Source organism: Pelobates fuscus, chromosome 10 (assembly GCF_036172605.1).
Source record: "Pelobates fuscus isolate aPelFus1 chromosome 10, aPelFus1.pri, whole genome shotgun sequence".
Lineage (NCBI taxonomy): Eukaryota > Metazoa > Chordata > Amphibia > Anura > Pelobatidae > Pelobates > Pelobates fuscus.
In genome coordinates, this window is record NC_086326.1 from 14,028,804 (window position 1) to 14,045,908 (window position 17,105).

A 17,105-nucleotide genomic window follows, 5' to 3' on the forward strand; every position below is an offset into this window, starting at 1 on the left:
CTAATTGATTCTAAAAATTAGGTTAGTCCCCAGCGAACCAAATTAGAGTCCTGTCCGTGTCTGGGTTACTGTCTGACTTTATTATGAATGAACCAAATTTCTGAAACCAATCGTTCAACCGTTAAGGCGATATATTTGTAGGACATTTGTGCAGACCTACTAAATATATAGAATGATTCCATTGTTCATCTTGTATGCCAATCAATGTGTTATTCTGTAGGATATAATTAACATGTAAAACATAATTTAAATATAAGTAATGTAAGTGCGGTGTCTCCGACTCCCTACCCATTAGCTGAATTACAGTGTCTTGGGTGAGTGACCCAGGCCTTATTAATAAATAACGACCATCCTACGAACATCTCAAGTGGATTACGTTCTCAGACATTCACAATGCGCACCACACATTAAGTGTCAAAAGAAAACATTAATCGTAGTAGTAAGAAAAATGTAGATTGCATTAACCTTGTACTTTCACAGCTGTTAATGTGCTAAACAAGAAACCAATACATTAACATTCGGTTTGGTATTTAAATTGTTAAAATTCTTTAAAAAGGAACTCTGTTAGATCCTCCATATGTTGGATCTGTTTGACTTTGGAAAGCACCATAACCACTACAACTTATTGTAGTGATTATGGTGCCTGGCGTCTACGGATGCAGTACCTATGGTGTTTGTCATAACATTTTTAAACTATGTGACAAATAACAGAGGATATGCTGGCACGCAAGCACAGCCTTTCAGCTGGAAATATCAACATAGCAAATTCCACTTCCTTATTAACCATACAAATATTTGTACGAAGCACATATTGAATGCTCAACCCTTTTAATGTGAGCCAGTGGTCAATGGGCTGTAGGAGAATTCAGAAGAACAACGAAATGACTGTTGACCTATGGGTTTAGCATGATTCACCACATACTCTCCAGTGTTCACGGCCTCTCAAGTAATGAAACAAGCCTAGTGGGAGCCTAGAAAACGGCAGGTCCAGAGAGAATACAGCATTTTGGAGAAATTACTCAAGTGGCCCAGTAGCTTTTGTGATATTTCTTCCTGGCTGCAATTCATTTAATGTTTGGGAGTAATAGATTCATGGACTGCTTCCTAAATAGTTCTTTCAGACAGTGTGATGTAAGTGTGAGCACATGGAAATAGGATATCAATGTATATTAGAACTGGATTAAAGCAAGACTGTGCAAGAAGCAGAATGAGCCTTCATTACTCTCTACATTGCAGGCGACAACCAATTTCCATGGTATGAGTTAAGGGAGAAATGGTGGCCAAGGGGTGATGTAACCTCCTGGCGGCCCCTAGGCCACAAGCTGTGATGGAATAGAGGATTTTAAGAAGACAAGTAGAGGAGATAGGGATGAGAGAGCATGGATTAAGCAAGGGAGAGTATGGGGGGGAAAGAGGGCATTGAATAAGGAGAGATAAGATGGTGAGGGGAGGTAAGACAGCTTGGAAAGGGGGGTGGGAGATAAGATTGAATAGAAGTAGTGATGGTCTTCATAATATTATAAATGCTACATATTAACAAAATTACAGGAAAACAAACATTTTATGATGGCTCACTTAAGCGTGTCTCTTATCTCGAATGATTAAATTTAAGCAGATTTAATTTACATGTATGATTTTTCTCTACCCAGTGCTCAGTGTTGTAATATTTATGGATCCTTCATACTATATAGCAAGAATATAAATACAAGTAGACACCCTTTAGCCCTCTGAGAGCCAGAGAGCTGACATGCCTTGACAATGTCGAAAGTGTTTTAAAAGTGAGATGATCTCGATTCAAACCAAAGTGCTAATTACTGCATGTTTATACACAGATGGACAAGGTGTTAATTACTGGAATCAAGGATATTTCTTTCCCACAAGGCTATATTTTCACTGATGTCAACAGTGGTCAACACATAAAAAGAAAACAATTGGAGATCCTGTCCGCACAGAGACTTTCTTCTGTAGCGTTCAGCAACTTGAATGTCACAGTTTTAGCATAACGGTGTCAGCAGACTGTTAGCAAACAGCTGCTTCACATATGTTACAATATGCCTCAAATAAACTGGCAACAGAATGCATGCGGTAAAATATTCCCAAGGGTAGAGAGATTTTCACAATGATCACCCAGAGCGTAAAGCCATAGAAAGACTGCTCGATCTGGCTTACCAAGTGTGGGCGAGTTCCATACGCATATAGGATCCATACCTGTAAAATATAAAGAGAGACATCATTGTAATTTGCAAACATTAAAACAAAACCAGGATTCCATTGATTAATCAAATATCATGCTTCTATCATGAAAATGCTGCTTCATGTTTTCCCGGTAAGTTCCACTCCTTTCAGCCATCCAAGGTTGATACAAGTGCCATTGAGCTGGGTAATATCAGGGTACGAGGATGAGGTAAAGCTCAATGCACCCTTTCTAGCTAAATATTTATATTATTCAACTATTATATAGATGGATCGTGTAAGTCCGAATAACAAGAAATGATCTAGTGGACTCTGGCTAATCTACGATCCATCAGCCGAGAGGGGAACGGGGTTTTCATTGATTTCATAAACATTTGGTTTGACTTGCATGTCAGCTTAGCAGAATATGAATGGGTAAATTGGATTTATATTTAGACTGATAATGATTTGTAGAAGGTTCCGAACACACATTTACAACCAAGTAACAAACCGCCTAGTGCCCATCATTGCAAGTTTGGTACTGAGAAAGACGAGCAAATCATTTAAATTGCTCTCATCATTTTCATCCTGAAGGGGTGAATCAGCTGTGCTGTTTATACACGCTAATACGTCTCGTAGATTTGCTTCATTGACTTGGAAAGGGAGATTACACTGCCCAAATAAAAAATAATTAAAACAAACTGGTTAGTAGATAAAAACCCAATGAAGGGGCGGGGCCGGACCGCCGAGCTGGACGGTCGCAAGACAGACCAGCTCCGGCGAAACGACAACTTATTTAAGCAAAAAATGCTATATGGGCTAAATATACTGACCGGCAGCGGCGGCCCTCGATGGGCACAGAGCCCGGGACCCAGGGAGAGGCTAGCTCGCGGAGTTGTAGTCCCCTGGGAGGGGAATCTTCGAGGCCGAACTTGAGGCCTACTCCAGCGGTGAGCGGGGCGGACGGCCGCTGCCCAGCTATCCCGCCGAATGGTACCCGACCGGGGACCTGGACCCTCGAGGAACCGGCTCCGTTCCCCCCCCCCCTGGACCGGGGGGGTGATCCCGGTCCTCACACTGAAACCCTGCCACCCGGACAGCCATGAAGGAGATGGAGGCCTTGCAATACCGCCGGATCTTAAAATGGCGGCGAACACGCACCTAACTAATAGATCTGGGCGGGAGAGACTCACCCCACATTCACCGCAACCGTTATAGCCCCATAGCGCTGCAGGATCTACTACTCATGGACTGCAACTGCACATTCACAACAGGGCGCCCTACTGGGACACTTACCACATGGAACCCTCCTCTGAATCTCAGCTCCGGTAAGGAGAGGGACCCACAACCAGCGGCGGGGAACAGGGCATCACGCATTAAGCCTGCTACCACCATACCGGCAGATCATGTCAGCCCTCACTCTGCAACATATCACCCCTTGGAAATCCCGGGGTCCAAACCCAGAACATCGGATGTCACACAGCACCCCACGCAGCGACGAATAGCCGGCCCACAGCAACCGCAAAGCGAGCAAAACAGACCACAAGGAGTCCTAACCGAATTCACAGAAGGCAAGATTTCTCGGACACTAAGGGACCGTTTCAGCATGACCCGAATAGCCTTTACCCTCCCTAGTGTAAATATAATAATATGATGTCTGCCTTACAGTAATGTGTGTATTCCTGTATGGTCTATATTCCTGTATAACCAACAGCGGCTAGGGGTTAACTGTATAGCTCTCGGCCCTGATCTCCTGCATCCATTCACGAGTGGCTACAGGGGAGTAAGAGGTGAAATTACTTAGTTGATACCTAACTACATTGTTCATACTTAAGCATGTACTCATCTAACCTAAGCATACTACCTGCCTGCAACCATATGATTCTAACATTAAGCTACCGTCCTATATACTTCCTTATTGTCTCATAGAATCTCAATTTAAACAACATTTACTCAGCATGACTATACAAATGTATTACTAACTTAGTATATAGCTTGTTTAACCTCTCTCATCACACGTATGATTTAATCTGAATACGCATAGTTACCTTTGCATACTACGTAAACAATCTATGTCATGCCTAACTATCTTGATTTAAACCTGTTCATAGACATAAAAAATAGTGCATTGTCCTAACATACCCTAATGCTTTCCATGTTATCACTCATTGTATTGATCTAAGCACGCGGATTGCCTTTGGGGTACCGAGTGCCTGAATGTTATCACCATATGCACTGCAAAAATAAAGAATTCAAAAAAAAAAAAAAAAAACCCAATGAAATCATGCATGCAATTAATATTATATCCCCCTCTCCCCCCCTCATTGGGGTCTCTTGTCTGCAGTCTTTACGAGCCCTCTCCTAACTCCTCCCAGACTCTCTGTCCATCACATTAAAATGCAGGTTTATCACATAAGCAGGTTATTGGGTAGTCTGTTCTCCACAACCTCATGGTGTACTCACCGATATATTGTAGCAGATCAAGAGAATTGAGATATTTTGCAGTATCTTTCTCCTGGTTCTAAAAAATGTCTGCTCTCCCTCTTCCTTTATGGTGTGCCTTTGTTGAGACAAATCTGTAAGTTTACTGCCAACTAATAAGCACTTTGGAGCATCTCTGCCCCCATCTGATACAGTTTTTACATTGGTCTTGTGCTCTGAAAAAGTCCTTTTGCTATCAAACTCAGTCATTTTATTGCTGGCTCCAGCTTCCATCATTTCATTAGCTGGATCTTGAGATATGGAGTAGATCCAAGTTCTTGACGTAGCATTTCTATTTTTAACAGGTCCAGAATAAAGAGCCTCTGTTATGAAGAGATTTTGGCCAAGAACCTGGACAGTTTTACAAATAGAGAAACAAAGATCTAAGATGTAGGTATTCCCTTCCATGTGCAGAAAAAAGATGGCAACTAATGAAAAAATGGATACCATCAACGTTCCACAGGAGCTTCCCATGAGTAGAGTAATGTCAAGATTTCTAACTACACTTTTGGATTTATCATCAAATGAAGAACCCTTCTGAAGTCTACACGTTATTATACCAATTACAGATACAATGAACATTGCTGATAGCAACACAGAGTTAAAGAGATAGTAGATACGTAGAGCCTCTTGGACTGTTTCAGGAGTTTTGGCAAGAACACCAAAGGAAATCATTACTCCAAATGTGGCGGAAATGGAGAAAGCTCCCAAAATCAGACCTACGAAGGCCCCATTGATATGAAGTGTGCTGCTACTGTGTCCAGCAATAACCGTGGAATAAGGCATTTTTCCAGTGTTTTTCCATATGACATACAGCATGGTAGAAGAGAACAGGCTGAACTCAATATTAAATGGGTGCAGGTAGGCTGCTCCTTCTGAGAAAATATGGCAAAGTTCGGTAATGCAGACACAGCTATTGGTGTATGTTGTTTCACCTTGAATAAAGAAAATAAGATCATAAGATGAGTCAATTCAATACTATTGGTAATTCATTTTTTTTATTAAAAACAATCTACTTTTCATGCTTTTCATTTAGAAGCTGGTAGACAGATGTCACTTCATTTAGGAACAGATAGTTTGTCCCAGACAATTACATAAACATGCAACTTTACATTGGTCTTATAGACTGTAATACCAGTCTGAGACTATAGGAAACTAATTTGGGGCAAAAGGATAGGAAAAAGAAATATAATCAAAATAAAAGAAAAAAAGTAAAAAATAGAATGTGTATAAGGTGCAATTAAAGGGTTACACCCAGCATCGCAACCACTATACCTCGCTGCTAGGCGTATTCTGGCCTCGTTCCCTGGTAATGGGGCAAGCCATTTAGTAATAGTTTGCCCTCTTAACAGGGTCCCCTCTGGCTTTGAGGCTCCCTAATAGCTTGGTGATACTCTTCTGGATTCTTTATTAATTGGCTGAGAGCGTCTGCTAACAACTCTAGCTCAATTAATGTAATTCCGTGCAATAAAATTGGCATTAGACAGTCTGGAACATTAGTTCGGGGTTGGCTGATGACACCAAAAGGTAAAGTGAAGTTACAGCAGAAGGGTTAAACTTTGGATGTGTGAATGTGAATGGTGTTTGGAGTAATCCTTTAATGTATTTAAAGGGAAACTCCAGTGCCAGGAAAACAATCTGTTTTCCTGGCACTGCAGGTCCCCTCTCCCTATGCAATGATGACCGACACTACCAGCAGGTAAATGACTACATAAAACATAAATAGTTACAAATATAGAAAAAAGGGTCCACATTTAACCATCTAATAATCATGGGAGATCCACAAAGAAAGTCCCCTTATTTCCCTTATATCTTGATTATGGTGTTGGGGATAATACGGTGAGTGGCGATGCCCACATTTGCCCACATCTGAAATAGGTGCTAATTCAGGGGTGCAATGGGGGCACTGTAAGGTGGAGACTAGACAACAGAAGAATGAACAGGTTGCGCTTTTGACATTCTTGGTCAAAGATGGGATAACACACGTCTGTCACAGAAAAACTGCTGCTAATATTTCTGCCCAGTGAGATGCCTCCGTTGTACTTATCATACTTTGCAATGTATTCAGGTTCTCCTTCTGGATATCGTAGATCTCCTCCAGTTGTTTCATAGACTCGTCCAGGACAACACTCATCCACATTAATATATTTGTAGCCAGTGTGTGCATCAGGCCAAACCTGCGCGGGAAACCAAACAGCCTTGTAACATTGTTTATTGAATGGTCGATATGGTGTATAGGTAATGGGTGTTGGCGTATAGGTAATGGGTGATGGTGTATAGATAATGGGTGACGGTGTGATGGTGTGATGGTTTGTGTGCTAAACAGAGATCGTTAAATCCCTGGGGTTTTGTTCTGCAGCAATAATGTACTATAGCCCCGGATAACTAAATAAATAATATTCAGAATGACAAAACTGTATAAATATGATGATTCTCACCTGTTGAATGTTTGTTTCTCCTGTATGCAAACTTTAGCGTAAAATGAGAGGAGAGAAACCTGGAATTAAATACATTACTATGGATTAATATTTTCATGTCAATTATAATGCGCGGCACCAAACCATCAGAGAGCCTTGAGCTTCTGAACTTAGAAGGACATATGATAAGATCACATCATATCACTTCTTAATGTTAAAAACCCAAAATTTAACACAAAAAAAACTGAATAAATGTGGAACCAGCATATTTCCTGAGCATTTGTGTTCGGATGTGCACCTCAGTACATAGTTGAAAACAAAGTGTCCTTTCAATAAATAATATAGGTTTAGATTAAATTGATTAATAGGTTTGTATTGATGATCATGATGTGCATCATGTACAGTGATCTCCTATGACTATTGTAGTCTATATGTTTAAATGTCTACTGTATTTATTGTCCTGGTCTGCATATTATTATTGAACTTTGTTCAATAATCCAACTATTGTAATATTATTATAAACACCAAAAATTGGAAATATTTTAAATGAAGTTCCTACATTTATAACAAAAAAAAGAAAAAAAGATTGAAAAGAAAAAAAATGTAATGTACTGTTTCACAAAGCCAAAATGTACTTTGCAAACTAAGCGTTTAATTTGAGATCCAATGTCCCTTTTAAGCAATAAGACCAAATGTCTCCCAAGGGCCTATTCAGTACACTAAAGTCCAATTAATTAGCTACTGAATTGGAACATTTAATCCAAAATACGTTGAAACAACAGACATGGGAAATTATACCAACTCCTCCATTTTGATCTAAATGTTGTAATTAATTTGTCAGTAAACCCTTTGCTAGTGAGATGGCTTATTTGGTTAATATACCAACCCAAATATTATGTTTACTTGGCCACAGATTTGTGTACTGTGAAAATAAATTTGTAGAAATTCACACCTTTTTATTCTGTGACTTGGCACCTCCATCTTATCTCCCCATCAGTCATTATTACAAACTCTGTCCTTTACACCACACAGTCAGCATGGAGCGTACAGAGAAGAGGAGAAATTAAAACAATGTTTCTATTTCTCCTCCTCGTTTGCATTGTGTGCCCTGGATTTGCCTTGTCTGAACTGAATTATGATGTCATTTGCTACAGCTTTAAAATAAGTTAAAGAACATAACATATCATGAAAAAGGTAACCAGTTATAGGCAATTTCCAATATCTTAATTTTGTAATTTGCAGAAAAGTGACAATTCCCCATTAAAACTACTAGTAAACCAAATAACACTAAATTGGAGAATATCTACCACAGGGCGTACTAGAAAACAAGAGAACATCTTAATATGTACTTCCCCCAAATACATATCTTACCAACTCTATCCGAGTTTTCTATTTTCCCCAATCATTCTGTGTGTCAGACTGCCCCCTCCTGGGCACTTCACTAACTGATCAATAGTGATGTCCCGCACAGTTCGCCGGGAACCATTCGCTGGCGAACATTGCGCGTGTTCGCAACTGCGAACACGCTATGTTCGCCGACGAACGGTTCCCCACGAACTGTTCGGGACATCACTACTGATCAACTAAAAGCTCCAATTCTACAGTGGTTTTCTGATCTAATTTTGAATGTTTTATTTAATTATAATTCAATTACAAAAAAATAGAGCCAGATGTAAAATATAATCACACATCAGCTATCATTATTAATATGATAAAGTGGCATTGCACTCAATCTAATGATCTAGTAATATATTTGAGAGAATATTCAGATATTTTGTGTCATTACTGTAATATATAAATAATCAGTAATCAATTAAATGGCAACTCATAACGTATTGATTGAACTTCCTCAGCACAGTTTGGGCAGAAAGCACAGATCAAATAATAATGAAATCCACTTCGAGTACCATATGCTGAATACAAACCAGACCTTACTGCGTAAAAGAAACATAACAGAGTCTCGCTGTTTGGGATTTCTTACCTGTATGACTGTGAAAACAGCCTGAACAATTGGAAATGATGTGACAAGAACCGATGTACATTGCTGCAGTTCATGGTAGTATCCCAACGTTAGGCAGTCAAGAACTAAAGTAGCCAATGCAAACAGACACAGACCTCCTGCGGGAAACAAGGAAACGGATTCATCTCTGATGTTCTTAGGGGGTTAGGATACCTTGTACCCGCAGCGTTCACGGTTAATGTACAACCCATTTTAGCTGGAGATACACCTGCACTAAAAATCCTGGGGACTGTAACTCCCATCACAACATTTAACTGTCTCTGTCATGTTAGGAAGCTAGTTGCAGGGTGCATGCGGTTCAATGATTTACGTCTACAATTAGCAGCAGAAACCCACCTCTATTTCCCAGACTGTAGCATCTACAAATATCACGCGATAATATTGCATCCAGTGCCACGGGGTATCTCCATAATAATGGCAATATTTGTAACATTTTAATAGTGAGACTAACAGTAATGTAGCTTCCTTAAAGGTTCTTCAAGCTGCTAATTAGGGTGCCATTAGTGATTAAACTCCTGCTTCCGTTATTCCCTTTACTGTTTAAGGTCAGGTGGCGGAGGAGAGGGATTTCAATCCATGGTGGTCTAGAGGGACATCAAGGAGATTAGTGCCTGTTAGCACCCTGGGTTCTTGACCACAGGCCGGAGTGAAATGAGAGAGCTACAGCAATGGAGCAACAGATTCCGTTGTTCCACTAGGACCACAGGAAAGAACAAGTAATTAAAGGGACACTATAGTCACCCAGACCACTTCAGCTCATTGAAGTGTTAAGGGTGCAGTGTCCCAGTCCCACTTAGTTCTGCCATGTAAATCTAGTTTTAAATAAACTGCAATAATTACCTTGCTTTTCCATATTAATGCATGCTTTTAGTGAAAGTTTTATGATAGCATTTTAGGAAATGGAACCCTGCTGGGAAATATAGCATTTAGAAGATGCAATCTCTATTTGTTAGTGTCTGTTGTGTCCTTAGTTTTGTTGGAGAGTAGACATGTTTCTGGTTAAGGTGCTGTTGACATGATCCCATATCCAGTACAGAGTGATTTCAGATGCAGGGGGGTAAAAGAAGAGAACGAGCGTACATACCTTTTAACCAGCTGGCACCAGCCTGATGATCTTGGTACATTTTAATTTTTTTATTTTTTGCAGATTTCCATCCAAACCACAACATCCACGCTGAAGAGGTTAACATTAGGACGGTGAGAGAGCCATGGACATTCTGGGTTTGTTGACTGTGATGTCTCATTTCTGCTAACAAGACTGCGCTGCCGAAAAAAGTCAACAGGGCTAGGTAGAGTAAAGAGAGTAGACTGGTGGTTCTTGGATTGGTAAAGCGGAGCCATCTTTCCCCCTCACTCTTCAAACTGCTGCTACTGTTGCTCGAATACAGGGAGTCCTGAGAACAAGTGGTTTTGGTGGTAACATCATTAACACAGAAAGAATGCATTCCGCTAGAGTCCACTGACGCAGGATAGGTTTCTCTTGTGATCATCTCTAGTATATGATTAATGGTAATTTCCAAAATTGTCTGACCCCTAGAATATTAAATAAATCCATTACTGAAAAAGCATAGCTCAAATGAAATGACATGGGGAATTTTAATATTATATTTCCAATTTACACATTTCTTTGATGAAAGATAGATTATACATTCTTAAATAATTTACCACTAAATACAAATTAAACTAGAAGCAGAAAAAAATGTATGCCCTTCAATTTACTGCTCTAAAATATTTTAGTTTTAGAAGCACGCTTAAAATGGTGACTTAGCATGGGCACCACATTCAGGATCGGACAGCATCGATACAGCTCTAAACTTATAGGTGTAGAGTGTGAAGTATATCCGCGTGCCCTGAGATCATATCTCACAGCCTTACCCCTTCTTATTCTTAAATGTGCACAGTGGAGATACGAAACAAAATAACCCTGAAATTGGACATGGTGAACACAATCCACTAACCCAAAACTGGACATCGGAGATAGGGTGCATAGCCCTCAACCCAAACCTGGACACTGGAGATGGGGTACATAATCCCCCCACAGTAACCTGGAAACTGGAGAAAGTTGCCCAAGCACATAATACAAACCTGGACAATGGGACCCTTGGCACTCGCTGTTTTATGGTCTGTATTATTATTACTGGTATTTATATAGTGCCAACATATTCTGTAGCAGTTTAAAAAGATTATAAGAGGGGAGATTTAACAATAAAACTGTATCTCCTACCTCTCCCAAAGAGCATTCACCTAAGACTATTGAGAGTGTCAGTCCACAATATTCTGAAAGACTCTCTCTAGCCCTTAGCCTAGAAGGATGCTGGTTGTCTGGTTACAACTACATGTTTGTTCGTCCACCCATTGTAAAGCGCTGCAGAATTTGTTAGCGCTATATAAATAATAACATAATAATTAAGGAAGAGGTTTTTAATGGAGTTGTAATCAGAGTTTGTAATAACTGTAGCATATTACAAAGCTCACCTTTTTATAGGATTTGATATGATTTTAAATCCATTTGTTTTGCTGGTTTGATTTTTCTGCTTTTATTTTTAAAATGTGAAATTCAGAAAAAAAAATATTTATGCATGCGTCATAGCAAATACAAGTGTACTAGATAATAAGAAAACAAACAATGCATTTAACGTTTTCTTACAATTAATAAAAGAATATTCTAAAATTTGTATACCCTCGTACACACCTCTAATGCCTCCTAAAACCATTGGTCATAAACCCACTTCATATAAACCATGATATGATAAAGGATGAATAAAAATAAATACAAATAAAAAAGTTACTTCTATCATTTCAATCAATAATGTATTGCTAGCATTGAATATCTGCTTAAATGCTAGAAACACAGATATGTGCAGAAGACATAACACTTCTAGCAGGAATAAGGACTTAGGATAGTATCTGAGAGGAGTTATGCAATTATCTCTGAATTGTATTGAATTCAAATAAAAATGGAAAAACTGATGCTAAACCAAGATTTATCGGAGTTATTTTTTTATGTTTTTTTTTTTTTTATTGAAAACTTGCCATTCCAATATTATTTGTAATTCCAATGTATTTGTTTGGAGATTAGTGAATGATGCTTTCATGAATTCCTTTACAGATTTAGATATTAATTCCATAATTAGAGCTCTAAATAACAAGCTTTGTTGAATTGTAAAATGATTTGCAATATTAGGTAAAAATGTAAATTAATAAATAAATAAAAGTAAAGTAGGAAAATAATATGCAACTTAATGTCATTTTTAACAAAACGTTTTTTAACCTGTGTTGTTGTAGCTCAGTTCGCGTCTGATCCCAACTCTCTGAATGATCAATATCCTGCAATAAGGATCTTTTTATGAATACATTGCTGTTGAGCAGAGGAGCATTTAATGTTAGACTTACTTGTGTTGCCTTTAGATTCAGATTGCCAATTATTACATTTTCTTCTTCTTACTTTCCCTTGGACCTTAGGAATAATCTTGGACCTTCTGAGTTCTTGATGAAGTTATATCATTTATATAGACTTTCTTGAGGAGGAGCGGTTAGAAAATCAAGCCCTTCCTTAAAGGTGTAATAGGAGAATAAAATCCTATCCATTCAGTGACCTAGCATTGGTCTGCTGGAGCAATCAATGTTTACATGCATTGGTGATTTTAAAATACTAAAGACGAATAAGCAAAAAAAATAATAATTTTCTATTTTGTTTTCTTAAAATATGTTTCAAGAGAAAACACAAAAATACAAACATATGCAAAGAACATGACTCAGAAATAAGACTGTGTACATATACTTATGGCAGCAATTCTGGCAAACAAGAAATACAATCCCATATCACATTAACATTCAATTGACCCATAATACGACCGTAGGACAGACGATGCATTCTATAATGTAGAGACATCTCTGACAATTAACTCCTGCAACAACATTGTCTTGTCAAGAATGAACATAATGCACTTAGCAGTGTATAGCTTTAAAATATAAAAGGACAATAAACAGTAAAACTACGGAAACACAAAGCACATGTATGTTGAGCACACATGATGACCTGGGCAAGTTGGGATTAAGCAAATAGAAATCACAGTTAGACATGTGCAATTCGTTTCTGTCTGAATTTAAATTAGGACAAATTTTGGAAATTCGGACATTCGAATGCTTCCGAATGTCCGAATTGAATTTCCAAAGTGCCGAACCAAATTGCTGAAGTCCCGAATTGCTGAATTTCGGAAGTGCCGAACCGAATTGCCGAATTTACGAAGTGACGAAGTGCTTCGGATTTCTGAAAAGTGGCAAAACAGGAGAGGGAGGTTAAGGGAATGACGACAGGAATCTAACACTACTCCTAACCCTTGCCCTAGCCCTACTCCTAATGCTACCCCTAACCCTGGTAATGTTAGGGTTAGGGGTAGGGTTAGAGTTAAGGGTAGGGGTTTAGTTAGGGTTTAGGTTAAGGTTAGGGTTAAGGGGTAGGGTTAGTGTTAGGATAGGGTTAAGGGTAGGGTTAAGGGTAGGGTTAAGGGTATGTTTAGGGGTAGGATAAGGGTTAGGGGTAGGGTTAGTGAATTGCCAAAGTCCTGAAGTGCTGAATTCCTGAAGTGCTGAAGTCCTAAATTTCGGAAGTGCCGAACCGAAGTGCTGAAGTGCCGAATTCCCGAATTTCGGAAGTGCCGAACTGAACAGAAGTTCTGAAGCCCCGAATGGCCTAAGTCCAGAATTGCCAAATTTTGGAATGCCGAGCCGAACCAATTTTCTTTGCCCATGCACATCCCTAATCACAGTCATGAGAGAAAATGCAGAGACATGGAAACCAGAAAGGAGAATACATGTAATAATAGATGAATTCTTACAGTATAATCAGATAAACACGTAAATGTATCAAAGGCTTACTAGAAGCACAAAAATGTGAAGAGCCCTCAGTGGTATACATACCTCTTAACCATCCCAATCCCAGGGACAATCCTGATTTTTGGGTTCAGTCCTGCATTACGACTTTAATCCTGGGTGTCACACTTTTAGGCACAACAGGTAACTACATCCTACAAGTTTAGCGTGAGCACATCATTAGACGCACTCAGAGCACTAGGACCCTGCAGAGAGCACTGAAACAGGGCTCCCTGCATGTCCTACCCTCAGTGGACTGGCCTTGTTGATTGGTAGGTAGCCTGTAGTACATTCATGCTGGGATGACCAGCCAGTAATCCGGCCAGTCCCGTCCCCTTTCCAGGGAGGACCACCACTTTTGACTGAATTCAGTGATGCAATTAGGCCGGCCCCTTAACCCCCACTACACCAAGTATGGGGAGAGTGGGTTCAGGTTTATTAGTAAACCAATTTAAAACCAGATGCCAGCAATATGGCTGCATCAAGTGGTACAAACAACCATGACACTATATCAACACAGAAATTATTATATAACTCTCCAATGTCAGAGAACAATTAACTAGTGTCAGCTTATCCCTAAAGGTTTCTCCAACCATTTTTGACAGTTTACTTTAAAAGTAAGAGTTAGAACATACCTTTAATCCAGCACCAGGTGAAGTTCCCAGCTCCCATCTCCCTCCTCACGTCAGCAAGGGCCTCGTGGTTCCTCCAGCTCAGACAAACCTCAATAGTTTACCCGTAGGTACATCTCTGCTCAGGTCTCAAAAATGTTTTTGCTCACTTGTGCCATTACAGAGAGAATCTCTACCATTTGCATATCAGAGGGATCCTACCCATAAGGGCAGTCAAGATCCACAATGCTGGCAAGTTCCCTCTGCACAAGAGATTCAGAAACCCTTAACAATCAATTTGTCCTTCTTTGGGCCTCATCAGCGATGTGTAGCCGATACCCTTGAGGCACAGTGAGCACGGAGTCCATGTCTGGATTAAACTTTTAGCTTAGGGAGAGCCTAACCCAATGTTTTGCCACAAAATCAGAGAATATCTAGACATAACAAACAAACACAACAAGCCCTGTGCTCAAACAATGCCTAGGACACGGATAGGAAACCTTCAAATCTCCTGGAGTTATGGTCTACTTCTCCCCTGATTCTTTGCCAGCTTTACGGCTGCAAGAACATTATGGAAGAAGTAGTCCACAACATTTAGAGGGCCTAAGGTTGCAATCCTCTGGCATTGGTTTGGGATAGTGCTGATGAATACCATAATAGCTGCTGCCCAGAAGTAGTGGTAGTTTGAGCGCATGGCTTAAAGGGACACTATAGTCACCTGAACAACTTTAGCTTAATGAAGCAGTTTTGGTGTATAGAACATGCCCCTGCAGCCTCACTGCTCAATCCTCTGCCATTTAGGAGTTAAATCCCTTTGTTTATGAACCCTAGTCACACCTCCCTGCATGTGACTTGCACAGCCTTCCATAAACACTTCCTGTAAAGGGAGCCCTATTTAGGCTTTCTTTATTGCAAGTTCTGTTTAATTAAGATTTTCTTATCCCCTGCTATGTTAATAGCTGGCTAGACCCTGCAAGAGCCTCCTGTATGTGATTAAAGTTCAATTTAGAGATTGAGATACAATTATTTAAGGTAAATTACATCTGTTTGAAAGTGAAACTAGTTTTTTTTTCATGCAGGCTCTGTCAATCATAGCCAGGGGAGGTGTGGCTAGGGCTGCATAAACAGAAACAAAGTGATTTAACTCCTAAATGACAGTGAATTGAGGAGTGAAATTGCAGGGCAATGATCTATACACTAAAACTGCTTTATTTAGCTAAAGTAATTTAGGTGACTATAGTGTTCCTTTAATTTTGTATGTTTGTATTTGCTTCTGTATTACACAGCTATGTTAGTACATCTTTCTTTCGCATTCAATATTTTTACCATTTAGCTGAAGACAGCAAGGAGAATTGTTAGTGTAGGACTCGTCTAAGAGGTTTGCCTTGGCTGGGCAGCTGAGCTTACACTTTAATAGCCATTGAAACTAAATCCAGACATTGCCTTTTACTACACGTGTTATCTGGAGGCAAACTGCTAAGTGATGTGAAAACCAGACACTCGCAAATATATATTTGGTTTATTTATCTAGAAATGTTTTGTTTGACAATAAAGCAAGAAGTAAGCTTGTAGCAGAAAGCACAGACAATATTCTAGCAGTCTAAACAAACATTACACAATTTACCCAGGAGCTGAATTCTTTACCTTATTACCCTTATTTGTATAGTGTACGCAAGTTGGACAAATTATTAGTAACATGGGATGTGTAACTAAAACCTGTTATTAGGAAAAAGCAATAGATTGTGTAAATATCTGTTTAATGACAGAATGAAAAAAATCAGATCTATTTATCTAAGAATGATCTTTGTATTTGGCCATCAGTTGCTAACATTGAGGGAGATGGATGTAAATAGTTTGTGTTTGTACAGCAAACCTTGTCTCAGAATTATTTGCACAGAATTATGACGTTTATATTTAGGAATCACGCTGGATACAAGAGCATACATTCTCAAAATACTGAAATCCAGGTTGTTTATAAGAAAATGATTTGGGAGAATGTATTTCCTAAATCATCAACAGAACAAGAAAAAAAGATGTATTTAAAGGATGATATCGGTTGTTATTACAGTCTGAAGTTATGCTCTGATATTTGCCTCTCTTTTGTGTATCGCTCTAGAACCTTGAAACTCTGCAGATTCCATCATAATGTGGGGTAGGTTTGATGTGATGTCATATACAATCATTGTGCTCAAGGTGGCAAACATCACAAGAAGAATCTTACTTTGCTCCTGTGGGAGCCATTTTACTCAGCCCGAGCATTCAATCAAGGACCCAACAATCAAAGCGCTCAAACGGAAGAAAACTTTGAAGTCAAAATGATTAAATTGGTTAACCCCTTAAGGACAGATGACGGATATATTCCGTCATGATTCCCTTTTATTCCAGAAGTTGTGTCCTTAAGGGGTTAATAGCAAGAATAGAGCACTAACTGTTAATTTGGGTTTCCTGTCCCAGTGCCAAAGTTTTACATGACCCCCCCCCCCTTTATTATCGTATATGTAGCCACATGATAAGATGCATTCTAATTACAGG

At 39.3% G+C, this 17,105-nt stretch overlaps 1 protein-coding gene and 1 long non-coding RNA gene across 2 annotated transcripts; both read right to left on the reverse strand.

Annotated features, from left to right (window-relative positions):
• Positions 1-1,679: 1,679 nt before the first annotated feature.
• LOC134575145 (proton channel OTOP2-like) lies at positions 1,680-5,283 on the reverse strand. Its single transcript, XM_063434363.1, has 2 exons — positions 4,636-5,283; positions 1,680-2,208 (listed from the first exon to the last, which is right to left on the reverse strand). Exons 1-2 carry the CDS (start codon positions 5,233-5,235, stop codon positions 2,020-2,022), a joined length of 789 nt encoding a protein of 262 aa, XP_063290433.1. The 5' UTR covers positions 5,236-5,283; the 3' UTR covers positions 1,680-2,019.
• Positions 5,284-5,464: 181 nt separating this feature from the next.
• LOC134575910 (uncharacterized) lies at positions 5,465-9,184 on the reverse strand. The gene is made up of 4 exons (XR_010085776.1): positions 9,052-9,184; positions 7,092-7,150; positions 6,706-6,830; positions 5,465-5,588 (listed from the first exon to the last, which is right to left on the reverse strand). It is a non-coding gene; the product is annotated as an uncharacterized LOC134575910 (long non-coding RNA).
• Positions 9,185-17,105: the final 7,921 nt, after the last annotated feature.